This window comes from Gorilla gorilla, chromosome 1 (genome assembly GCF_029281585.2).
Source record: "Gorilla gorilla gorilla isolate KB3781 chromosome 1, NHGRI_mGorGor1-v2.1_pri, whole genome shotgun sequence".
NCBI classification, from domain to species: Eukaryota; Metazoa; Chordata; class Mammalia; order Primates; family Hominidae; genus Gorilla; species Gorilla gorilla.
The window spans coordinates 130,328,849-130,355,944 of record NC_073224.2 but is presented as its reverse complement, the minus strand read 5'-3'; the positions used below and the strand labels follow the sequence as shown (position 1 = coordinate 130,355,944).

General features: G+C 43.6%; 2 protein-coding genes across 11 annotated transcripts in view; one reads left to right on the top strand and one right to left on the bottom strand.

Moving 5' to 3' along the window:
- LOC101135585 (neuroblastoma breakpoint family member 15) overlaps nt 1-27,087 on the bottom strand; it is a 48,230-nt gene extending 21,143 nt beyond the window's left edge. For 2 of the 10 annotated variants that reach the window (XM_063701412.1, XM_063701461.1), the window contains exons 1-9: nt 19,265-27,087; nt 17,277-17,466; nt 14,969-15,235; nt 9,181-9,279; nt 6,523-7,262; nt 6,184-6,253; nt 3,457-3,666; nt 1,561-1,666; nt 518-732 (exon numbers count right to left, since the gene is read on the bottom strand). In XM_063701412.1, the coding sequence (XP_063557482.1) occupies nt 518-732; nt 1,561-1,666; nt 3,457-3,666; nt 6,184-6,208 (556 nt within the window). In that variant the 5' untranslated portion in view covers nt 6,209-6,253; nt 6,523-7,262; nt 9,181-9,279; ... (1 more) ...; nt 17,277-17,466; nt 19,265-27,087. Of the gene's footprint in view, nt 1-517; nt 733-1,560; nt 1,667-3,456; nt 3,667-6,183; nt 6,254-6,522; nt 7,263-9,180; nt 9,280-14,968; nt 15,236-17,276; nt 17,467-17,838; nt 18,608-19,264 lie in introns of those variants that run through there. The other 8 variants (XM_055354162.2, XM_055354150.2, XM_063701475.1 and 5 more) reach the window with 8 other exon arrangements.
- The window catches only part of GSTM2 (glutathione S-transferase mu 2), a 1,178,915-nt gene that overhangs the window by 57,702 nt on the left and 1,094,117 nt on the right, over nt 1-27,096 (top strand). The window lies entirely within an intron of this gene.

Sequence of the window (27,096 nt, the reverse complement as noted above, 5' to 3'; positions counted from 1 at the left end):
AACACCACATGGAGAGGGGCTTCATCTCATTTTGAAAAGCATTCGTAAGTGTTCCCATATTTGGATGCTTCAGACCCTTGCAAGAGACAATTTGTCTGCCTTTGCAGATGGAGAGAGAGAAACTCTGGAAAGATAAATCACTCACTCACCGACACTTACTAAGAACATTGCCCAAAAGACAGCCTGGGAACCTTCATTCTTAGCCCAGAGCTCTTTTCACTCCAACAAGCGCCCTCCCATCACAGCCTCCTTCCTGTCCTTTAAAACTAGATAGATGCTGCCTCTTGCTCCAAAGACCACCTTCCATCAAGGGAGGAGGGACACTTGCAATACTGTGACCTCCAAACCCATGGGTTTCCCATCTCCGTTCTTACCCAGGAAGTCCTGGTCATGTCATGGCCACATATGTGTAGCAGAATAAAACACCATTGATACAACCGTCATTGGGAAAGTATGGAGGTCTGGAGCCTCTCATAAGCCTGGGGTTTTGGGTCATCAGGGCCTATGGCCACCTTACCTGGGCTGAGCTTTTGGACAAGTTGCTGGGCCAGTCTACACCCCTCAGCCAGCTGTTCTTGGAGGTCCTGCCCCTGGGACTTGTCCGGCTCATCCGGAGTGAGGAGGGCCTGGAGATGCTCATTCAATGAGCGGGAGGCATCTCTCCCTTCCCGTAACTTCTCCTTTAACTGGGTCAGCTCTCGTTCCTGAGAGTGAACCAGGACTTTATATTGCCTAAGGTGAGACGGTAGAGAAAATTTAAGAGTAGAAAGGGTTGAGTGATCCGTTCAAATATTGCAACAGAGACTTCTGAGACAATGTCCTCAAGGAGACCTTCAAGCAGAAGGTCAGCACATGTTGAAAGGAACGCCAAGAGAAAGAATAGAAAATGGTTTACAGGCTTCCTCTGTATCAGAGAGGGCTCCTGCAAGATCCTCGATGATGTTCCATTCATCTTTCCCTTCTGTAAACAAAAGTAGGTGTCTTCCTAATTCCGTTTCAAAAAGACATCCTTTCAGTTCCTCACTCTGGCCATGGACATTTCCATGTGAAAATACACATAGTGCATCTTGCAGCCACTAGATACAAAGCCATGTACAGAAATGAGGCCAGATGCAGATGGGGCGAATTGAAAAGACGAAAGAAGAAAAGAATGACAGGGTCGAGAAGGCAACATTGATTGAGTGAAAGAATGAGAAGCCGCAGTCAGTCAGGAGGTGATTCTCACTAAGGGTAAGTGGGGTGGTGACGGCACACCATTTTGAGTATACTGAATGCTGCTGTGTGGTTCACACTCCTTTGGTTAATTTTGTGTTATGTAAATTTCACATCAACAATTACTTGTTTGAAAAAGAGAAAACAAGGCTCTGAGAAACAACTGCAACCCATACATTTGTATTATACCTCTTCTCTGCTTGATAAATACTTGTGGGTTGCGAGCCTGCCATGGCAATTCCTGCCCTTCCCCTGGCCCAGCTTCGTTCTTACTTCTCCCCACCGAGCTGTTGTACTTCAGAGATTTACACACCTGCCCCCCTGCCTGCCCCCATGGGGTCGCCTCACCTGAGCTCCTCAGCTTGCTTGAGCTGCTCCGCAAGCTTCTCCTCCTTGAACTGTCGTCGCTCATTCCTCAGCATAGATTTTATGAGGTCTTCGCACTCTTCATATTCTGAGAAAAGACAGACACGCCTGCCTCAGTGGAAGGCTGGACATGCTGCTGTGGTCATTGCCTACAGGGCAGGAGCCAGGTCCATCCCAAGGACAAAACTCTCCCCAGTACCAGGGTCTAGACAGGGATTTCCACATCTTTACTCTTCAGTCTCCTGACTTTCTGGCATCTGATCCTCCAAAATTTAGAGATGAAGAAAGAGAACCTCAAGGGCACATCAAGGAAGTTGACAAGATGATTCAACCACAACGAAGTGGAGTCAGAATTCACAGTCCCTGAGGTCTGACTCTGAATGCGGGGCCACTTTCCCAAGCCTTGCAGCCTCTCCTCTAAAACACTGCACTGGGGCATGAAGTAGTGATTTCTTGTACAGTCGGGAAGGCCCCTAGGACTATGGGACTGATGGTTTCCCTTTTACTGGGAATTTCAAGGACAAGTATGCGAAAGATTTTTAAAATCTTTGATTTTTAAATCATATCTTCAGTTATGATTTTAAGAATCATATCTGAAGCATAAAGAGTGACACATAACACCATAAGGCCATGAAGGAAATATGCCCAAATGCTAATAAAGTTTGTGTTAATTTAGAAACAGCAGAATGAAGAACTAATAGATAGTGTTTACTGTGTGCCAATAAATGTTCTAGGAGATTGACAAGAAATAGCTCATGTAATTCACTGCAGCAATTTACAGAGGTAGGTATTATTGTAGTACCCTCTGAACAGGTGAGGAAACTGAGGGACAGACAAGACAAGCAACTTGGATGGAGCCCAGGAGACAGGCCCACGGTCCCTGCTCTGTACACTGCACTGCTATCTCCACACATTCTCGGGTGTGATCTTTCTTCCTCTTTAGCAACAAGACTCTGTGCCCCAGGAAGCAGGACTTCACTCTCACCAAGCTACTCTCTGCTTTTTATTCTTATTTTTATTTATCATTATTATTATTATTATTTATTATTATTTTTACCAGTCTTGCCCTGTCGCCCAGGCTGGAGTGCAATGGCAAAATCTTGGCTCACTGCAACCTCAGCCTCCTGGGTTCAAAGGATTCTCCTGCCTCAGCCTCCTGGGCAGGGGTGATTACAGTCACCTGCCACCATGCCCATCTACTTTTTGCATTTTTAGTGGAGATGGGGTTTCTCCATGTTGCCCAGGCTGGTCTCAAACTCCTGACCTCATGATCTGCCCGCCTCAGCCTCCCAAAGTGCTGGGATTACAGGAGTGAGCCACCATGCACGGCCCCTACTCCCTGCTCTTGATGCTGTCACTTATAGACAGCACAGGTTCTATTAGGAGTAGACTCCTCTTGAAGCCCCTCAGAGCAGGTACTGGCTACTATCACCAAGTTTCCCTCAGAGTCACTAGAACAGAGCTTTGCCTGTTGGGCCTCAACAGAAACTTGAACTGAATAAAAGTTCACTAGTCTCAGACATTTAGAACAACAGACTAGATGTTATTTGTCTGCAGGATCTTATATGGTACAGAGAGGATTCTTGAAAACACGATTGAGCCTCTTGGAGAAAACAGGTCATTCTGTGCCTGTGTCAGAAATCAATAAATGGCAGTTTAACTCTAGTCCCACCCCCACCTGATTGCAAACATGGAAAGTTGCTAAATACTTTGGTACCTCTGTCTTCCAACTTTAACAAAATGTTAAAATACCCGTTTCTGTTTTCCTAGAAGTACAGGAAGGATGAAATTATTTTTGATGCAAAGAGCATTTAGTGTCTCAGAGAGAAGACAGGACATCATTCATCACTTTCGTGATGGTGAGCCTATAGATCTTACTGTATTTCTTCTGTCCGTTGGCCAGGAAGCCGGCCAGTTGAGTTACAAAACATTTCTCTTGGAGGCTTCTGAACTGCTGTTTCTTCTCTGCCAGCTGGGGGCGCAATTTCTCGTTGATTTCTAGAATGTTCATCTCTGCCTTCTCGCTGGACAAAGGGCCGGCTGATACCACCATGCTGACGTTTGTGGCAGAAGAGGTGGGGCCAGGGACTGGGGAGAAGAAAGGCAAACACATGATGGGTTAAAAACTGGTGAAATCAAATAGGTTTAATCAGGACTGAGGGATGTCAGTAACTGAAATTCTTAACTTACTGTTGTGAAAAATGTGATCACTCCCCACAGCACTTTAGGATCCTTCACCACAAAAACAAGGTTCGAGGTGCCTGAACTCAGAGCTGAAAGCACTGCCAGTAGCTCAGACTCTGATAAGAGTGAGGTAGAATGTGGCCAGCGTGCCAGGTAACCGTCTGCAGTTGCCATAACAGAATTAGAAGGTGGGAGTGTCATGGAATCTTAGGAGCCCTGCATTGCAATTGCCCAGGCTTTGCTGAAACACAGGCACCCTAGTCTCACCTGAGGGTCACCACCAATGGGGATCATTCCTTCAGCATTCACTCTCAGTATTCGTGTACCCTTGTGACAATGCCACAGACCCGTGTCTTTCCCAATACATCTAAGCATATTCCTCACTGTTTGTCTCTTGTCTGTACAACATCATCAAGGCAGAAACAGTTTCCCAACAGGTTATATTTTCTTAATGGTAGTCATGAAGTCACCCCACCTGCTCTCAGTTAAAACAGAGCTTAAGGCTTTTCCACAGGTGTAAGATATCAAACTTTTAGCCTGCCCTGATATCCTCCGGGTCTTCTGCAGTTTTTTCTGTATCCACTAGAAAGTGAATGAATAATTCATTTTTTTAAAATGTTTTCTTTCCTGTCTCAGTATTCTTGCTGCTGCATCCCATTGTTAGACTGATTTCTTCTTTCTTACTGGGGCACCTTCTTGGGTTTTCATTACATTCTAGACCAGTTTGACATCCCTACGTCCAAAGCTCTTCCTCTATGTGGGTTGATTTGTTTTTTAATGTCACTGAGCACTACATTTTATACTTGTCACTTATAGATGTCATTCTAGTGCCACAAGACCTCTTTTCAAGGTATCAAGTGATCAAAGTCATTTATATAGAGGTCTCCTGAAAACATGTGTGACCATCTATCTTGGGAAGTTTTGTAAACCTGATGCTATTTTGTTGTTTCCATTTTGTTTTGCCATATACTGAAAAGAACAGGGCCACGAGCAGTTCTTATGGAATATGGTTTGATATATATTTTGTTGAGATGACCTAACACCATTGATTTTGGGTTGCATTCCACTAACAGAACATGGCAAGATCAAGGTTATGGTCAGGGTTGGTTGGCGATCCTCAGTGTTGCTGTGCAGTAGAAGGTGAGTTTGAGGTGAGAGGAACAAGTAGGAGTGATCCCCTGAACCACCTCTTCGCTTTCTCAGCTTTCATCCCCACCTAGGTTTTGTGAGCCTGGAACTTGAGAGACTGTTCTGTAGCCCAGGTCTCCTAAGATTGGCTGCTGGACTTGCCTGAGTTGAGGGTGCAGTGGGTTGACCCTGGGCTGCCCAGCATTCATGTGGAAGTGAAGGAAGGAGGACTGGTTAATCCCATTTGAAAGCATCCCTCTCTGCAGCCCGCACCATCTTCCAGTGACACTGTAAGGATACTGCTTTGAGATGTATCAAAGGCTTTAAGTCAATGTATTTTCTAGGGTCTGGGAGACCTGACATTCTGTGTCAGAATGAAAATCTGTCAAGTTTCTAAATGAAAAAACTGCAGGTTCACAAAGTGTCATGGGTTACTTGAGGTCACAAAGGGATGAGTTTTCAGCACTGCCAATAAAAGCAATCACAATAATTATTCAGTAATTATTCATAGGATCCATACAATCCAGTAAATATTCACATATTTAGTAATTATTCATTGACCAATTCGTACAAGGCATTTTGCTCAAAACTGTGTTTATATTTGGACATTGTATCTTCATCATAATCCTTAAGGTAATGCTATTATCTATAAGTAACAGATAAGAAACCTGAAGATGAGGGACAGCTAATCACGTATTTGGCCATATTTCCATTTTTTGGTTTTTGTGATGCTGGAAGAATGACCAGAATGGGTCACGGGAAGAGTATTCATTCCTGTATTATTTTCCAGGACAGAGGTGTGCCCTTCTAGAGTACTGGGACCAAAATTCAGAAGTGTCTGAAACCTTGCTTTAACAGTATGGGAAATAACCTCTATCACCTGGAATTTCCCTGGAACTTTGGAATATACAAGAGAAGTATGAGACGTGGGTCTTCCCTTGGCTGTGTTTAATTCACTCTTCTATGGAATACCAATGATTCTCACTAAGACTTTTGCCTTTTTATAACCACAATGTATGTCTTATGGAGAAGATTTTACACTTTGCTCTATTTAGAAAGAATAAATATGAGCAATAGTTTTAGGTTTTATGCCCTGGACTTCATATTTTTCTGATTTCTGTTTTGAGATTAAATTCTCATGTAAATAGAAAAATACTTATTATTTCTCATCAGGCCAGGTTTGTTATCAGCTTGAGTTTTTGAAGATGAAGCACAAACTTTTGATTTTATCTTTGTCCTCATCAGCGCCACTCATTGTCTCTCAGTATGACCTGGACTTGCCCCTGCATTTACCCTCGTCCTGCTGAGCCATCTCCATGCACTGCCCAATTCCATCAGCGATTCGGGGTCCTCCCAAGGCTCCCTGAAATGTGCACAGGGATCAGGGCGTCAGACACACTCCAGACACAAAGGCAACCCACACTGTAGAGTGAGCAGCTGTGTTCCCACTTCCCTAATGTTCCAGTGATGTCCTCAAACTGAAGGGAACACTTTCCCTTTTTAAGGGTCTGTTCTTCATGTCTCAATGCCTCTGATCTAGTGAACATAACTGTCCTGAAACTGAAAGAACCTGCTAAATTTCGAGTTTCTGGTTAGGTGTCTAGTATAGGTTTATAAGACTTCCTTACTTACCTATGACTGCTGAAGTTTGAATTCTTAGCAGTATGATTCCTTTTCTTGTAAGCTGAGCAGCTTAGGAAAGATTGGCCATGTTGCTGTGCAAAAAGAGGTAAACTTAATTTCTACTCAAAGCATGCTTGAATTTGAAACTAGGGCTTCCACTCTTCCAAAGTTGGACTGTCACTACCTCAGGCATGTGTCCTGAAGGGCTCATGTCTCTGTTGTACTCAAAGTTCAAATGGAGCCCAGCAAGCCAGATCTCCTTTACTTCTAGGTTCCCTCAACAGTTTCTCCTCTGCTTTAGAGACTGCCTTGAAAATATTCTTGTCCTGCTGTTGTGTTTTGGCTTTGGAATGACGTGATGCAGCTCAATGGGTCCTACCCCCAAGTTGATCAGAGTAAGAAACAGCTGGGAAAGTCAGTGCAAATTCAAGTTCATCGTCCTCCTTGCAGGGATTCTGATTCAGAGGGCTCAGGTGGGGCCTGGAATGTGTTTGTTAACATGACTCAGATGTGCAGTCAGTTTGGGGACCCGCTGATACCATCGACCTTATAGTTTATGGGATGATTCTGTTTTGCTGATGAAGAAACTGAGGCATAGAGAGTCTGTAACTTGCCCAAGTTCCCCTTGCTGTAAGTCCTGGAGCCAGATCTCAGGTGGAGCAGCCTCTTCCCCATCCCCTTCCCACATTTTCCAATTCAGCTGGGTCAATTCTTTCCAAGTACGTGTTTCTCTCCCCTATACCTCATTTCTGAAAAAAAGGAGAACTGGAATTTAACTTCTTTCATCTAATACATTTCCTCACAACATGCTGCCAGCATCATATTCTGGCCTCTTACTATTAAAGTGAGATGCTTTTTTTTTTTTTTTTTTTTTTTGAGACAGGGTCTTGTTCTGTCACCCAGGCTGGAGTGCAGTGGTGATTATAGATCACTGCAACCTTGAACTCCTAGGCTCAAGCGATCCTCCTGCCTCAGCTTTCCAAGTAGTTGGAACTCTAGGCACACATCACCATTTCTGGCTAATTTTTTATTTTTCATGGAGACAAGGTCTCGCTATGTTGCTCAGGCTGGTTTTGAACTTCTGGCCTCAAGCGATCCTCCCACCTAGGCCTCCAAAAGTGCTGGGATTACAGGAGTAAACCACTGAGCCTGGCCCTGAAATGCTTTTTTTTTTTTTTTTTAATGAAAATACAAGGCATGGAGATGTGGAAAGACACCTTGCTTTATTACTGTTATTATTATTTCTATAGTATAATTCATATATCACAAAAATCACCATTTTTAAGCATATATTTCAGTGTCTTTTACCATATTCCAAAAGTTCTGCAACCATCACCACTACCTAATTCCAGAATATTTTCATAATGCCAAAAAGCATGCCTGTACCTATGGGCAGTCACTCTCCAATTCCCCCCTTCTTGCAGTCTCTGACAACCACTAATCTACTTTCTCTATATATAGATGTACTTGTTCTGGGCACTTCCTCTATATGGGATAACAAAGTGTGGCATTTTGCATCTGCTTCTCAGCATTTTGTTCTCAAGTTTCATCCTTTTTAGCCTGCATCAATACTTCATTTTTATGGCCAAATAATATTCCACCATATGATTATACCACATTTTGTTTATTCATCAACTGACGGTGGTTTAAGATGTTTCCACTTTTTAACCATTATGAATGCTGCTGCTATGAACAGCTTTGTACATGTTTTTGAGTGAACATCTGTTTTTCATTTTCTTGGTTATAAACCTAGGAGTGCAATTGCTGCATCATGTCACTTTATGTTTAACTTTCTTTTATGTTTAACTTTTTGAGGAACTTACACACTGTTTACCAACTTCAATGGCTATGCCATTTTACATTCCCGCTAGTAATATATGAGAATTCCATATTCTCCATAACTTTCCAAACTTGTGTTGTCTTTATTTTTTCTTAAGTCATACTAGTGGGTGTGAAGTGGTATCTCATTTTGATTTAAATTTACATTTTCCTAATGATGAAAAACATTGAACATCTTTGCATGTGCTTCTTGGCCATTTGTGTGTTTGCTTTAGAGAAACCTCTACTCACAGATTTTTTCCCATTGTTAAATTTGGTTGTTTGTCGTTTATTGCTCAGTTATATGAATTCCTTATATACTCTAGGTACTAGACCCATGTCAAATATATAATTTGGAAATAGTCCTCCCATTATGTGGATTATCTTTTCACTTCCTTGACATTATCCTTTGAAGCATATAAGTTTTTTATTTTAGTGAAGTCCATTTATCTATCTATTTTCGGGTTGTTTGTGCCTACTTAAAAAATTTCTAATCCAAAGTCACAAAGATTTGTACCTATGTTTTCTTCAAGACATAGTTTTTTGAATGAGAACTTTTTAAAAATGAAGTGCAATTCGCTTGATTTCTTATTGTGGTGAGTGCTGCAGTATCTAGTCTAAGAAATATTTCCTTAGCTGATCAGAGAACCCGGCCACTTCATTCCAGACTTCTGTGGTTTCAAACCAATGGTTTGTGGTAATGTGATAATAGGCAGCAAGAGAAAACTAGTACAGGTGCCTGTCTCTCCTCTTGAATTTCAATTTCAGATAAATGTATGCTAACCCTCTAAGAGAAAAAAATCCATCAACCAATCAATGAAAGAACTACAGTAAAAATATGGCCCTCACCTTTATGTGGCTGTTCCAGAGCCCTTGCCACCTGAAGAAGACAATGAGGGGTATTTCAGGCACTTGAGGAGTGTGGCTTTACTGTTATCAATCACATTTCTGAAAGAATAAAAATGGTTCAGTGAAGGGATGGGTTGCCCCTCCACACCTGTGGGCGTTTCTCGTTAGGTGGAAGGAGAGACTTGGAAAAGAAAGAGACACAGAGACAAAGTACAGAGAAAGAAAAATGGGCCCAGGGGACCGGCGTTCAGCATACGGAGGACCCATGCCGGCACTGGCCTCTGAGTTCCCTTAGTATCTATTGATCATTATCGGGCATTTCTGGAGAGGGGGATGTGGCAGGACAATAGGATAATAGTGGAGAGAAGATCAGCAGGTAAACACGTGAACAAATGTCTCTGCATCATAAACAAGGTAAAGAAAAAAGTGCTGTGCTTTTGATGTGCATATACATAAACATCTCAATGCCTTAAAGAGCAGTATTGCTGCCAGCATGTCCCACCTCCAGTCCTAAGGCGGTTTTCTCCTATCTCAGTAGATGGAATATACAATCGGACATTCCATTGCCCAGGGACGAGCAGGAGACAGATGCCTTCCTCTTATCTCAACTGCAAAGAGGCCTTCCTTCCTCTTTTACTAATCCTCCTCAGCACAGACCCTTTACGGGTGTCCGGCTGGGGGACAGTCAGGTCTTTCCCTTCCCACAAGGCTGTATTTCAGACTATCACATGGGGAGAAACCTTGGACAATTCCTGGCTTTCCTAGGCAGAGGTCCCTGCAGTCTTCCGCAGTGTAGTGTGCCTCTGGGTACTTGAGATTAGGGAGTGGTGATGACTCTTAACAAGCATGCTGCCTTCAAACATTTGTTTAACAAAGCACACCCTGAACAGCCCTTAATCCATTTAACCCTGAGTTGACACAGCCCATGTCTTAGGGAGCACAGGGTTGGGGGTAGGGTTACAGATTAACAGCGTCTCAAGGCAAAAGAATTTTTCTTAGTACAGAACAAAATGGAGTCTCTTATGTCTACTTCTTCCTACACAGACACAGTAACAATCTGATCTCTTTTTCTTTTCCCCACAGTTCAGGTCAGGCCGTGGCTCATGTCTGTAATCCTAGCACTTTGAGAGGCCAAGAGTTAGAGACCAACCTGGCCAACATGAAGAAACCCTGTCTCTACCAAAAATACAAACATTAGCCAGGTGTGGTGGCAGGCGCCTGTAATCCCAGCTATTCAGGAGGCTGAGGCAGGAGAATCACTTGAACTCAGGAGGTGGAGGTTGCAGTGAGCTGAGATGGCGCCGTTGCATTCGAGCCCAAGGAAAAGAGAAATAACTCCATCTCCAAAAAAAAAGATAAAATAAAATAAAGACGGTTCACTACTTAACTCCAAATATTATTATGTGAAAATGTATCATCTCAATTTTAATAGCAGATTTTAAAAAATTCCTTTTCTTGTGCTCACCAGACAAGGTTTGGTAACAAATACCAGTCACCGGCACAGATGAACCAATTCAAGGAGAGCCATAAACAGGACTACTATTATGTTTCCCCAAAAACCATCCCTAGAATGCAATCTCTTCTCTACTTGTCACAAAACGAACACAATAGTCCACTATATAAAGTCCCAAACACAGGAAAATGTAAATATAATGAAACCTGCTTTCCAAATGTTTATTCTATTCAGACCCAGTCATGGGGACCAGGGATTAGGAAATGACTACAAACAGGTTCAAGGGAATTTGGGAAGTGACAAAATATGCTGAAGTAGAACTCTGCTGATGGCTGCACAATTCGATAAATCAACTTACATCATTGAGTTGTACATTAACAATGGGGGACTTTTATAACAAGTAATTCTTTAAACAAACTTTTGGGTTTCCATTTCAACATGGAAAGAGCTAGGCAGTCATCACTTGTCCTCACAGCTAGAAAAAAGCTGAACAAACTGAAAGTCAACCCTTCTAGGGTGGATCAGAGAATTGAGGTCACAGGGAAAACTGCCACCTTAAAAATGAGAAACACAGGCTAACACACAAGGAGTCACAGCTCACAGGGAAGAGAAGCTACTGGGGACAGCAAGTGGGAGGAGCACTTAAATGGTATTGACAGATTACTAGAAGCTGAGGATAGCCTGGCTAGAACATTAAAAACTCCTTGAAGACCAGACTAAAGGGGAATCTCACACATTTCCAAGTGTTACTACAATGATCTCAACCAGGTTCTCATGATGAAGTTCAGAAACCCTCCCTGAGGTTTGGCACTACCAAATTCAGGACTTACATTAAGCCACAGTAACCCAAATAGTGTGAAGTTGGTGAAAAGAGAAAACACACACATATAGATGCATGGAAAAGAATACAGAGCCCAGAAGCAGGCCTACATACAGTCCACTGATCTTCCATGGAGGTTTGGAGACAATTTAAAACAGCAAAGATAGCCTTTCCAACTAGTGGTGCTAGAACAGCTGGACAACCACATGCAAAAAAATAAATAAATCCAGGTATGCATGTTATACCCTTTATAAAATAAATCTTACATGTAAATGTAAGGTGCAAAACCATAAGAATCCTAGGAGATAACATATGAGAAAATCTGAGGGATCCTGGGTTCAATGATGGCTTCTTAGATACAAAACCAAAAGCACAATCTACTAATGAAAAAAAAATTAAGTTGAGCCTCATTAAAATTAAAAACTTCTGTTCTGTGAAAGACACTGTTAAGAGAATGGAAAAAGCAAGTGACAGACTGGGAGAAAATATTTACAAAATAATCTGATGGAAAAACTGTCCAAAATATATGAAGAATTCTGAGGACTAAACAACACAAAGCAAAAAAAAAAAAAAAAAAAAGGTGAAAGATCTGAACACCTCATTAATAAGATATACAGATGGCAAATAAGCATATGAGAAAGATGCTCAAAATCATTTGTTGTGAGGGAATTGCACATTAAAACAACGAGATATCACTGTAAACCTATCAGAATGGCTAAAACACAAAACGGTGAACACACCAAATGCTGTCAAAGATGAGGAACAACCAGAACTCTCCATAGCTAGTGGAAATCAAAAGTGTACAGTCACTTTGGAAAACTTAAGTTCATTCAAAATCCTGCACATAAGTACTTGCAGCAATTTTATCATAATTGTCAAAACTTGGAAGTACCCAAGACGTCTTTCACCAAGTGAATGAATAAACAAACTGTGTTGTAGCCATACAATGAAATCTGATTCAGTGATTTTACAAAACAAGCTGTCAAGTCATGAAAAGATGTGGAGGAACTTAAAGTACATAATGCTAGAAAGAAGCCAGTCTGGAAACCTACATACTGTAATTCCAACTCTAGGACATTCTTGGAAAGTCAAAAAGATAGAAGTAGTAAAATGATGAGTGGTTGTCAGGGGTGGAGGAGAGGAGGAGGCATGAAATGGTGAAGTACAGGGAATTTTCAGCAGTGAAACTATTTTGCATGATGCTGTATTGGGGATTTAGGACACTACATAATTGCCAAAACCCATAATCTGTGAAACTCAAAGAATGAACTCTAGTGTAAACTATGGACTTTAGTTGATAATTATGTATCAATAGTGGTTCATCAATTGTAACAAACGGACCACACTAATACAACATACTAATAGGGGAAACTGTGTGCTGGAGGACAGGGGAGACTAGGAGAACTCTCTGTACTATCCACTCCATTTTTCTGTAAACCTAGAACTGTTCTAAAAAATAACATCTATTACTTTTTTTTAATTAGAATGCAGCAGCCCCATACCAAGGTTTTGGTGGCATCCTGTTATTGTGTGGTTAGTACTTGGCATTGAAGTGCACCAACCTGGAGTCAGAGCAGTTGGAGATTTCAATGCCTGTGCCATTTACCTCTAACCCTGGGGTGCCCCCGGAACACAGATAGCAGATCAGTTAGGCAGAAGCAGCCTCAGTCATCTAGACAGTGCAGGGTTCTGGTAAGGACAGGTGCAAACCATCTAGGTGGGCAGAACTTGGTGACAACTAGGAACCACTGAGACTCAGCAGCTGCCCCAGTGGCACCCACAAATCAGAGGAGGAGGAGGCTGGGAGGACCTAAGGGCTACAGGACGAGCTCCCTGCCTACAAGACAGAAGCAGCTCCAGAGGTTTTGGTAAGTAATGTAGATTTCAGTGCAGTGTGGTCTATTTAAAAAAGTAAAACAAAAAGGAAAGAAAAAGAGAGAGCATGAGAGACAAAGAAAAAGAAAAGAAGAAAGGAAGAAAGGAAAGAATGGAGGGAGGGAAGGAAGGAGGGAGGGAGGAAGGGAGGAAGGGAGGAAGGAAGGGAGGGAGGAAGGAAGGCAGCGAGGGAGGGAGGGAGGGAGGAAGAAAAGGGAGGGAGGGAGGAAGGCAGGGAGGGAGGGAGGAAGGGAGGAAGAAAGGAAGGGAGGGAAGGCAGAAGGGAAGGAGGGAGGGAAAGAATAAAGAGAGAGAGAAAAAGAGTGGGAGAGAAGTAGGGAAGGGAGAGAAGTAGGGAAGGAAGGAAGGAAGGAAGGAAGGAAGGAAGGAAGGAAGGAAGGAAGGAAGGAAATGAACAAATTTACATGAAGATGAGAACATCCAGGGGAACTTACATCACCAGTATTTTCCATTAACAGGAAGACGCTAACTAGTTATTGGAGACAGACGCACTACTGTAAAACTATATACTGTTTCCATGGGGTACAACCCCTTCTTCCTCCTCTGAAACACATTATTCCTCTGGCCCACTGTTGCCAGAGACACTGAGTCTTGTCTTTGGATAAGTTCTGGTGCCCAAAAGAATGAGATGAGACAGTGGATCCCAGAACACCAGGCCGCAACCTTCCCTGCTGCTCCTTGTCCACTCCAGAAGCTGCCCGGCTGCAGGTGGGGGCCTCAACCCCTGGGTTTGACATCGTCCATTTGTCATTCTCACTGGACTTCCCTCCTTGCACTGGCTCCCACTCCCCCAGGACCTGGTGGACGGCCACGTGAGAAGGATACAAACAGGCCATGCCCCTTTCTTTCTCCCCCTCTCAATGCCTGCAGTGGTGGCTTCCATGGGGTAGTGACCTGAGATTTACTCATTATGGGGTCTCTAGCCCAGAGCAGGGCATGGTACCTAATAGTCACCCCATGAATGCTCAGTCAAAGAAGGCGTCCACCACAAGGTCCTGGGGAACCAAGAATTCCACTGTGGCCCATAAATTCTAAGTCCTACAGGATTCTGGAATGGGAGATGGGAACGGCCTTCAAAAGTGGCCTCTCTTTTAGCCCATTATACTGGCAACTGAGCCATGTTTCCCCATCCTGGACACATCTAGAGGGCACTGCCTAAAACCACACACATCTCCCCACCCAGGACAGTGCAGGGCATTAGCCTGGGGGATGCGGGTGGACAGGGAGGGGGTGAGCCATGAAAGCTGAAGAGGAGAAAGCAGGTGAAAGGGGACGGCAGGGTGGAAACAAGAGACGGAAATGGGGGCAGAGAATGGGGGGTAAGAGGGGAAGAGCAAGGAGTGGGATGCAGATCTAGCTACTAAGGAAAAGTCCTGGAGAGAACACTGTCCTCTCCTGAAGTAAAATCACTTCCACCTGACAACGGCACTGCAGGTCGAGGGTGGCACACGCTGTGAATATTTGTTCATTCACTTAACAAATATTAATTCAGTATCTGTTTCATGCCAGGCAAGGCCCTGCGATGTTTAGGGCCCTTGGCATCTTCCCTTCACATCTGAGTCATAATAGAAAAAGGACTCTCTGACTCCATCGAGCTGGCAATGCCTCAGGGTTTTTACCTGTGGGATCTGGCAGCTCTTCATTCGGCCCACACCGTGTGAGGTTGCTCTTGGTGCACCGAATGGGGAAGTTTCTACATCAGTACCTCGGAGAGTCCACTGGAAGCCCTGGACAGTGGGAGTTGGTGGCACCCCCAGCGTGGAGGCCAAGAACACACAGCACTGAAGCTCCAGACACCCTCAGGAGGACGGTAAGGGATGGTAGGTGAGAGCCTGGGTCACCAGGAACCTTCACCTGCATCTAAACAGGATTTGTTTTCAGATTGCCTATGAGATAAGAGAGAAATCATGGTTAATATTGAGATTTGGGGCTTCAGCAACTTGAAGGATGGAGCTGCCCTTTACGGAGACTGGGAAGACCCAGGGAGGAGCAGGTTGAAAGGTGGTGGGGAACTAGAATTGTTTGGGTTCCTATCATATGTAATCAACAGTCCTCACCAGCCTCGGCAACATAGTAAGACCCCATCTCTGAAAATAAAAAATGAAAAATTGGCCCAGCATGGTGGCACACACTTGTAGTCTCAGCTACTCAGAAGGCTGAGGCAGGAGGATTCCTTGAGCCTTGAATTAGAGGTTAGTGAGATATGATGGCACCACTGAACTCCAGCCTGGGGGGAAAAAAAATAAAGAGTCCTGACTAAATACTTGAGTAGCCAGGGAAGTTTTCACAAAGTAATACTTGAGGCAGATCTTAGTGAACAAGAATTCGATTCTTTCTGTTAGGGAATTAAGAGTGTGTGGGTGTAGTTAATGCTTCTTTGGAATCTCATCTACTGGTCTATCTGGTCTATCTGTACACGTATATTCTACAGGCTGTCTCGCTGAGCTTTCGCTAGGTTATGCTACAGTAACAAAAGCCCCAAAATCTTAGCAGCAACACATACAAAGGTTTATTTTTCATTGACATTTCCTTTTACGTCAGGTTGACTGTGACTCTGCTGTATAAAAGCTATTTTATTTGTTAGATGGTGAAAACTGTGACACTTTGGAGATTGTTGAATATGGTATTAGTATGTTCATTCATTCATTCATTTAACAAATATTTATTCAATATCTGTTTCATGCCAGGCAAGGTCAAGTACTGAGAATACAGTGGTGAATAAGAGACAAAATCTCAAATTTCCAGGAGCTTATGATGAAAATGAGATTGAACACACACAAAATAATCATAATAACAACAATGAATACTATATTCATAAATAATAGCTGTAAGAGATTTTAGTAAATCTTTTAAATTAGAAAAATATAAAAATTATTAAAACTAAAATGGCCAGCGGTGATGGCTTATGCCTGTAATCCCAACACTTTGAGATGCCAAGGTGGGAGGATCATTTGAGCCCAGGAGTTTGAAACCAGTCTGGGCACTACAGGAAAACCCTGTCTACAAAAAATAGAAAATTAGCCGGGCATAGTGGTGCATGCCTGTAGACCCAGCTACTAAGGAAGCTGAGGTGGGCAGACTGCTTGAGCCTGAGAGGTCAAGGCTGCAGAGACCCATGATCATACCACTCCACTCCAGCCTGGGCAACAGAGCGAGACACTGTCTCAAGAAAAAAAAAAAAAATTGTTCGATGTAGTCCTAAAACTATTACGTAGAATACTATTGTTTACATCACACCACGTCGGCCCTTTAAATGGCTTAACGCTTATTTAGGTACGATCCATAAAGTTTTCCTGGTAATTAAGTATACCTAAGAACAATGAAGTATAAAAGAGTTACTGCCTTGACAGGAAGATTGTAAAAATTGTAAAAAGATAAATAAATAAAGAGTCAAAATTGTAGCTATGTGAGGCTCAAATAACATCTAATTCAAGTCACAATGAACATCTAGCAATCACTGTGAACACCACATAATTCCCTTAATACATTTTCCCTGAATGCCCAACACATCTGAATTACCAACACCCGTATGTAGCCAAGAAACTGACAATCATTTATAAATTATCACCTATGACTCCATCTGCTCTATGCACTTATTTTTTAAATTTTACTCATTTATTTATTATTATTTTTTTTTTGTAGAGATGGGATCTCACTATATTGCCCAGGTTGGTCCAGAAACAGAAACAGACCCACACTAATTTCATAAATTGGATGACCATGCAGTCATCCGATTTATGAAAAAAAGTGCCAAACAGTGCAGAAGGAAAAAGGATAGTCTTTTCAATAAATGGTGCTGGATCAAGCAGACACATCCATGTAGTAAAAAGTGAATCATAGCCGGGTGGGGTGGCTCATGCCTGTAATCCCCACACTCTGGGAGGCTTAAGTGGGAAGATTACTTGAGCCCAAGAGTTTGAGACCAACCTGGGAAACATGTTGAATCCCCATCTCTACAAAAAATACGAAAATTAAGCCAGGCATGGTGGCACACTCCTATAGTCGCAGCTACTCAGGAGGCTGAGGTGGGAGGATCGCTTGAGCCAGGAGGTGGAGGTTGCAGTGAGCTGAGATCCTGCCACGGCACTCTAGCCTGGGCAACAGAGTGAGGCCCTGTCTGAAAAAAAAAAAAGAAATGCAAAAACTAAAATAAAATTGCTATAAGGTTAACACAGAAAAATGTGTTCATACTCCTAGGTTAGGCATTGATTTCTTAAACAGGACACAAAAAGCAGTAACCATAAAGGAAAAGATTGATAAAGTATAATTTCATTAAAATTAAGGATCTCAGGCTGGGTGCAGTGGCTCATGCCTGTAATCCCAACACTTTGGGAGGCCGAGGCAGATGTCTCACCTGAGCCTAGGAATTCCAGACCAGCCTATGCAATGTGGCAAAACCCCATCTCTACTAAAAATACAGAAAAGAGCTGAGTGTGGTGGTGCTCCCCTGTAGGTCCCAGCTACTTGGGGGCTGATGCAGGAGGATCACCTGAGCCTTGGGAGGTCAAGGTTGCGGTCAGCTGTGATTGTGCCACTGCACTCCAGCCTGGGCAACAGAGTGAGATCTTGTCTCAAAAAGAAAAAAAAAAGTTAGAGAATCTCCATTCATGAATAAGCACCATTAAAAGAGTGAAAAGGCAAGCTACAGATTGAAAAAAGGGAAATGCAATACATATATATCGTAGAAAGGACACATATCCAGAAAAAAGTATTACAAATCAACAGAAAAACAAGCATATCAATGAAAACTGGATAAAAAGATTTAACAGGCACTTCACAAAAGAGGACACACAAATGACAATAAAAGATACTCAATCTCAATACCAGGAAAATGCAAAATGAAATCACACTGATACATTACTGCACCCCTACTAGAATGGCAAAATAATTTTTAACTGACAGGCATCAGCAAGGATGTGGGGTAACCAGAATATCCCTGCTAAATGGTACAACCACTTTGGGAAAACGTTCAACAATACGTAATACTAAAGTTTTATCATTCATATACCTCTAAAACCAACAATGCCACTCCTACAAATATACCCCAGTCTAGTAATGTTCTATTTCTTGATCTGTGGTGGTTCACTTGGTAAAAATTCATTACCTGTACTTTTTTTTTTTTTTTTTTTTTTGGAGACAGGGTCTCACTCTGCCACCCAGGCGGGAGTGCACTGCCATGATCACGGCTCACTGCAATCTCAACCTCCTGGGCTCTGGTGATCCTCCCACCTCAGCCTACCAGGTAGCTGGGACTACAGGCACACACCACCACACACAGCTAACTTTTGTAATTTTAGTAGAGATAGGGTTTTGGCACATTGCCCAGGCTGGTCTGGAAATCCTGGGCTCAAGTGATCCGCCTACCTTGGCGTCCCAAAGTGCTGGGATTACAGGTGTGATCTACCGCGCCTGGACCACCTGCACATTTAAAATTGTGAACCTCTCTGTATACTTCATTAACTTTTCAAAGATTTATTTGACACGAAGTTCTCAGAAATCTTAAAGCTAGCATTTCACAACAGAAAAAAAGAGCTTCTGGTTCACTGGTGAAATTTTACTAATAAAATTTAAAAACAAAAAGCTACTAACACATATCAGCTCAGAACAAAGACTAAACACTACCAGTAGATCTTTCCTTTAACTTCGTGAAGCACTGGGATTCATTCTTTCGGCAAAGAAAGGATGAACAACACTGTAACCCAAAGAAAAGATACCACTGCAAGAAAAGACTTCTTTTCGAAAGCAGCTCTAGCAGCAAAAGATAGGAGGAAAGCAAGGAAACCACGCCAAACGTCTTGGTTAACTCTTCGGAGAAAGGACGCCAAATGAGAAGATCTAACAAGCCAGAAAGACAGACACAGGGAAATCAGGCCAACTCTTTGGAGTGCAAACACCAACCCCACAATCCAACCTACCGGAAATCCTGCGGTGAATTAGAGGCCTGCCCCGATAGTCATGAGGTGATTCAGTGATGGCTACAAACGCTCCCACGTGCATCCTGGACTTGGTACACCTGGCTTGCCCATCACCAGCCTGCAGAAACCGCCAGGAGCAGAATCCCGGAGGCCAATAAAGACCCCAACTTTGCAAGTCAGGGGCGCGAGTGGTCTCGCCTCTCAGGTCCCCAGAGGCAACCGATTTCTGGCCTCGAGGGTGGGGTGCGGGGTCAGGGTCCTCCACAGGATACACGAGGACGTGCCCCCGAAGCTGCTCGTCCCTCCACCCCCTGGGATGCCACAGAACACCCGCCAGCGAGTTTCTTCCCCAGCGCCCAAGAGATGAGGGCTGCAGGCGGCAGCGGCAAGCGAGGAATCGAACGCATGGAACTTAAGCGGCGGGGCCGGAACACACGCCCTCCCAACCCCCCACCCCGCCTCGCCCTCCGTCGCTCGCAACAAAACTTGCGACAGCCGCAGCTCGACCCAGCTGTGTACCCGCGGGTCCCGGACTCACTGCCCGCCCGGCCTGGCGCGGCGCCTTCACCTCGGAAACGCTGGGTGGACTTCGCTGTAAACCGTAACTTCCCATCCAGACAGCATCCGTGCGCCGTGCCTCGGCCCGCTCCTGGCGCCACAGGTCGCCCGTCCCGCGTTCCCAAAAGCACCGCGTTGACTCAGAAGCTCACGCAGCCTCGCGACCCTAACCTACCCCTCCCAATACCGCCGCTGTCTCAACCGCCGCCCAGCCCATAGCCTGCGCCAGCTGGCTCCTCAGGGTCCCGCTCGGCGCTTCAGGAGAGCCCAAGGCGCAGGCGCAGCGGGGCCTTAAAGGTACATGGCCGCCTCTGCCGCACAGCGGGTTTGCGCGGGCCAGGGAAAGGAGTAACCGAGCGGATAGACAGAGTGCGGCAGAGACCGGGAAATCCCTCTCCCCCCTCCGCCTCTCTTTCAAAGCACCAGCCCTTGACCCTGCAAATCGCTGATTTCCTGGGCCACTTGAACCGCCCCTGCCAGGTTAAAGGGGCAGAAGACACACCCCCTCGGGGGCCCGGAGCGACCCCGCATTTAGGACTGCAGGCCTGGTGCTGCAGCACCGCCCCCGAGTCTGACTTCCAGGCCCGGGCATGCGGTGCAGACGCGCAGACGTGGGAAGGCAACCCCCAGCTCCCCTGAGAGGTGGCCTTAGGTCACTCGCAAAAACAATAACCCACATGTCAGTGGGACTTGTAGTGATTTTCTAATTTAAATTAATAACAGATTTTGCAGATGGGCTTCCACTGAAATAAGCCTTTGAGAAAAAGAAAAACTTCTTCAACAAGATTAGGAAATACCAAGAAATAGGAAGTAAAGCCATGCCGTCCACCCAGCTAACAACTTTGAAAACTTGAAATTTTATCTAAGGCAAATGCTTGCATAACTTTAGGTCGTGCCATTATTATTATTATTATTATTATTATTATTATTATTATTATTTGAAACGGAGTCTTGCACTGTCGCATGCAGTGATGCAATCTCGGCTCACTGCAACCTCCGCCTCTTGGGTTCAAGTGATTCTCCTGTCTCAGCCTCCCGAGTAGCTGGGACCACAGGCCCTCGCCACCACGCTCGGCTAATTTTTATATTTTTAGTAGAGACGGGGCTTCACCATGTTAGCCAGGCTGGTCTCGAACTCGTGACCTCAGGTGATCCACCAGGCTTACCCTCTCAAAGTGCTGGGATTACAAGCATGAGCCACCCACTGGGCAAGGCCTGCCTGGAAATAATCGTGAGAAATAAACTCACCCATCCAAACCCAAAGAATGGACTCCAAGACCCGGAAAACAGCAGAAGTGCGACTTATTATTAATGACAGTCTTGCAAGATCGGGTGTCTGGTAGGCAGGCACACCCAGTAGGCTTACAACAAGCAATTTATCCCCTAGTGTGGAAGTGCCTCCCCCAGTTCCTCATAGGCTGAGTACTATGGGGTCACAGTATTCCCGGATGTCGCCTATTGGATCTTGGGTTGGGACTTTTAGGTTGTTGTTGTTTTTTTTTAAGGTTGTCTCCCTGTATTTTGTTGCAGCCTATAATGCATTGCAATCATGGTCAGCTCGGGGGCTTTTCAAGTATTTGACTTATGACCTGGGCAGTCAGGCAAGCTGATAAGAATAGATGTAGTGAACTATTTTGCAGGTTAGTAAATGTCCATTCTAGACTAAACTCTTTGATTTGGACAAGGCAGCTAAGGTGGGGGAGTGGCGGTGGGCGACAAGCAGGCACCAGCTATTAAAGCAGCGGCCTAGTATATTCTGTTCTTCCATAGTTTGCGGGCCCAAGCCTAACTTCCTACAATAATAATTATATACAAAAGTTTTTAAAAGGGATAAAAGAAAAGAGGGGACATCTCAAATGAATACACTTAAGCTCCCCCCTCAAGAAACAAGAAAAAAGCAAGTAAAAGAAACCTAAAGCAGGCCAGGCACGGTGGCTCACGCCGGTAATACAAGCACTTTGGGAGGCCAAGGTGGGTGGATCACCTGAGGTGAGGAGTTTGAAACGAGCCTGGCCAACAAGGCAAAACCCCGTCTCTACTAAAAATACAAAAAAATTAGCTGGGCATGGTAGCACCCGCCTGTAATCCCAGCTATTCTGGAGGCTGAGGAAGGAGAATCGCTTGAACCCGGGAGGTGGAGGTTGCAGTGAGCTGAGATCGCACCACTGCACTCCGGCCTGCGCCATGGGAATGAGACTGAATCTACAAAAAAAAAAAAAAAAAAAACCTAAAGCAAATGGAAGGAAATAATACAGATAATAGCAGAAATCAATGGCATTGAAAACAGAAAAAAACAAAAGGGGAAACTAGTGAAAATAAAGCTGTCTCTTTGAAAAGATCAATAAACTTGACAAAGAAAAAAAGAAGTCAGCTTATGAACATCAGGATGAAACAGGGACTACACTCATTACAGACTGCAGATATCAAAGGGATAATAATAAGGGAAAAACTATTTAAAATTCTGTACACACATATATTTGACAACCCAGATGAATTGGACAAATTTGTCGTAAGTATCAACTACCACAACTTACCTAAAGCAAAACAGGTCATCTGAGTAGCTCTGTAACTGTGAAAATAATTGGATTCCTAATTTTAAAATTTCCAGAAAGAAAAGCTCCAGGTCCAGATGGTTTCACTGGAGAATTCTACCAAACGGTTGAAGAAAAATTAACATCAATTCTTTTTTTTTTTTTTGAGGCGGAGTCTTGCTCTGTCTCCCAGGCTGGAGTGCAGTGGTGCAACCTTGGCTCACTGCAAGCTCCGCCCTCCGGGTTCACGCCATTCCCCTGCCTCAGCCTACCGAGTAACTGGGACTACAGGTGCCCACCACCACGCCCGGCTGATTTTTTGTATTTTTGATAGAGACGGGTTTTCACCGTGTTAGTCAGGATGGTCTCGATCCCCTGACTTCGTGATCCGCCCGCCTTGGCCTCCCAAAGTGCTGGGATTACAGGTGTGAGCCACCACGCCCAGCCGAATTAACATCAATTCTGTACAATCTGTTCCAGAAAATAGAAGATGAAGGAACACCTCTCGACTATTTCTGTAAAGCTATGATTACCCTAACTCCAAAATCAGACCACAAAAATGTTTATCAGTCAATGAAGAAAAATCATTTGACAAATTCAACATCTATTCATGATAGAAATAAAGAAGGGAGGCCAGGCTCTTTGGCTCATGCCTGTAATCCCAGAACTTTGGGAGGCCAAGGTGGGTGGATCACCTGAGGTCAACAGTTCGAGACCAGCCTAGTCAACATGGCAAAACCCCATCTCTACTAAAAATACAAAAATTAGCTGGGCATGGTGGCAGGTGCCTGTTATCCCAGCTACTAGGAGGCTGAAGCAGAGAATTGCTTGGACCTGGGAGGTGGAATTTGCAGTGAACCGAAATCACGCCACTGCACTCCAACCTGGGTGACAAAGCGAGGCTCCATCTCAAAAAAACAAAACCAACAAAAACAGAAATAAGAAAAAATAGAAAGAAGGGAAGAAAGAGAATGTTTTACAACTATCAGAAACATAGGAATACAGGACTTTGTCAGCTCGATAAAGACAACTTACAAAAAAATTCACAGTTAACATCTTACCTCATGGTGAAAGACCACATGCTTTCCCTCTAGGACTGGGAACTAAGCAAGGAAGACCACGCTCACCACTGATATTTCACATGACAATCCTACCCAAATCAATAAGGCAAGACAAGGAAATCACAGGCATACACTGGGAAGGTGGAATAGATGAACTTTGCCCTATTCTTCCTGCTCATTACATCTAAAAACCTTGGGCATTGTACATACAACAAACATAGGAAGACTGAAGGGCAAAGAGAAGATAGGAGGCCATCTGGTTTCCTCAAGACCCACAGAAAGCCAGGAGATGAGTTCCCAGGATTCCTCCATGCCCCGGCATACATCCTAGATGTAGAGCCAAAGGAGATGGCAACCCAGAAATACCAATGGCTACAGATCCAGCAAACCCCAATACAATCTTGCTCTCTCTAGGCAAAGGATCAGCAAAGGGGCAGTCTAGCAAGACAAGACACATATACGATCATCAGTTTCCTCAGGTCAAGCACCGTGGAAGAAAAGCTGTGGCTGCATCAACATAAAAGCTAGCAAAATCCCAGTGAGGGGCTTCGGGTTTCACACTTGCGCAGGTATAATGACATATGCTAAACCCCCACCTTGCCCCGGGGGTTCTTTAGGTCCCAGCATTTTATTTATCATGAGACACACAATGACTAAAATGCTGGAAACTAAAGACAGAGAAAATACCTCAAAAGCAACAGAGAAAGACATCTTACCTAGAGGGGAAACTAGAGGGGAAAAACAATTTCAATGACAGATGTTAGAGGAGGAAGCTGGGGCTGTCATCATCATCCCTGCCAGGTGATAATATGTTTACCTCCCTGTCAATAGAAACTACATTTGGAGCCTAGACTTCATTAGATGGTCATGAGGCACCTCTCCCTCTGTCTGCTAGGCTGGTATCAGAGGAGTCCTGGTGGAGAGTCAGGACTTTCATCCACCCAGCAGTAATAAGGCTGCCCTTGTCCTGTGGTGTCACTGGAGGCCACGTGGAAAGCAGTAATGAAGCACTCCTACCCACCCAGCCAGGGAGGTAGCAGTGGAGGAGGAGTGGGCTGCTGGAACTCCCTCTCCTACCTTAGCAGCTCCTCCACTCAGGGTGTCAACAGAGGTCAGTCAGATGAGAAACCTGGATTTTTACACACACCTGGCTACAATGAGATGGCACCACTCTTCTTCCCCTGCAGAAACAGACTCAAAAAAAGGTAGTTAAAACAGAAGGTTTCAACAAAATCGAAACTCTGATAACATAACACCCAAAAGTCCAAGTTTCAATTGAAAATCATTCATCATGCCAAGAACTAGGAAAATCTCATACTGAATGAAAATAGACAGCAAATACACGCTGGCAATGAGATGAGAGAAGTGTTGGGATCGTCTGACAAAGAGTTTAAAGCAGGCAAGCCTGATGAAAATGATTTAATGAGTACTTATAAGAACACTTGAAACAAATGGACAAGTAGAAAGACTCAGCAAATAAATACAAGACATAAATAAGAACCAAATGGAAGTATTAGAAGTGAAAAATGCAACTAAAATAAAAAGTCCAGCAGATAGGCTCAGCAGCAGAATGGATGGTGTGGAGCAAACAAATCCATATACTGCAGATGAGAAAAACAGAAATTACAGAATCCTAACAGGGTAAAAATAGACTGGGGGGGAAAGTGAACAGAACCTCAGAGACCTGTGAAACTACCTCCAAAGTTCTCACTTTCATGTTGTTATCAGTGTCTGGAAGGGGAAGAGGAAGAAGACAAGGCTGAAAACATACTCAAAGAAGTAAATGGCCGAAAGCTTCCCAGATTTGGCAAAAGACATAAACCTACAGGCTCAATAAGCTGTGAGAACCCTAAATAGGATAAAACCCAAAGAGGTCTATGGCAAGACACGTGAAAAAATAAAATGTTGGAAAAGAAAGACAAGGAAAATATCCGGAAAACAACAGAGAAAGGTGACACCTTACCTAGAAAGGAAAAACAATTCCGGTGATGATGGATTTCTCATCAGAAACCATGGAGGCAGAAAGAAGTTGTGCAGTGCTTTTCAAGCCATGAAAGAAAATAATTGTCAGCCCAGACTCCTCTGTCCAACAGAAACATCTTTCAGGAATTAAGGGGAAGATCAAAACAGTTTCAGATTAAGAAAAGCTAAGGGAATCTCTGACCAGCAGTTCTGCCTTAAAAGAAAGGCTAAAGGGAGTTCTCTAGACAGAAAGGAAATGATTAAAGAAGGAAACTTCGGATGTCAGAAAGAAAATTTTAAAAAACAGTGAGCAAAATAGGCCTTCTTTCTCCTCTTGTGTTTTCTAAACTATGCTTGACGGTTTCAGAAAAAAATCATAGAACCATTTGATGTGGTTCTAACTCTACATACAGAAAATGTTGGAAACAATTATAAACTGGAAGGGTAAAGAGACCTATATAGAAGGTTGCTCGTCTATCGTTCACTCAACTGGTGAAAAAATGACACCAGTATACCGTGTGGTCAGATATAGATGCACAGACATATAAATATATATATATATATACCTGGAAAAACCAAGAGGGCTATACAAACACATATACTAAAAAATACTATGGATAAGGCAAAACACCATTCTCAAAGATGTTCAAGTCACCACAGCAGGTAAGAAAAATAAAGCATATCCAGAAAATGAAACCAGAGAGAACAGAAAAGGAAAAATAAAATGGCAGACTTAAGCCCTACCATATCAATCATCACATTAAATATCAATGGGCTAAGTACACCAATTACAAGACAGAGATTGGCAGAGTAGGTTAATGGACATGACCCAACTACATCCTGGCTACAAAGAGACTACCTTCAAATATGATGATACAGGCAAGTTGAAATCAAAAGGATGAGAAAAAGATATATCATGCAAACATTAGCTAAAGGAAAGGAAGACTGGCTATATTAATGCCAGATATAGTATATTTCAGAACAAAGAAACTAATCAGAGAGAGAAAGGGACGTTATAAAATGATGAAAGGACCAATCCACCAACCCATCCCCTGACAAAAGTCATAAATATCTATGCAACAACAACCTTAAATACTGAACAGATAGCTAGACTAATCCACAAATATAGCTGTATGCTTCCATGTCCCCCCTGTCTCTTGTAGGACATTGAGCCAGACAGCTGACCTGTCCTCTACAAACAAGTCCATGTCCCTACCATCAATGACAACAACAAAAAGATGAGGAGATACTTTGGGTTCAAAATAACTAAAGAAATATAGCTACATTATCTTTTTAGTTTCTTTGAACCCAAAATGTCTTTTCTCCTTTTTATTGTGTGATTCATGGTGACATGGACTGTCTGAAGGAGACAGGTTATTGTCCTGCTCAGTATTCTACATTCTGCAGTTGTCTATCTGGTGATTACCTCCTATGAAACTCAAGCTAAGCATTTTTAGCAAGAACATGGCATTGTTCATATTCTGCACTGGCAGAGTCCCATGTGACATGCTGTCTCCTGCCAGCAGCTCCTGACTCCTGTTCTCTACAGGATGGAAGCTGAGAGGAGTAGGGCTAAAGCCTCTCAATGCTGTTTGTCCATCTGGCTTTGGTCTTCCTAAGTATTGGTATCAAGTGGAGGCTGAAGGACTGTGGCTTCTCTAACCAAAGGAGCCTAGTGGGTTAACAATTGTCAAGAGCAGTCAGTGGTTCTGAAATACAA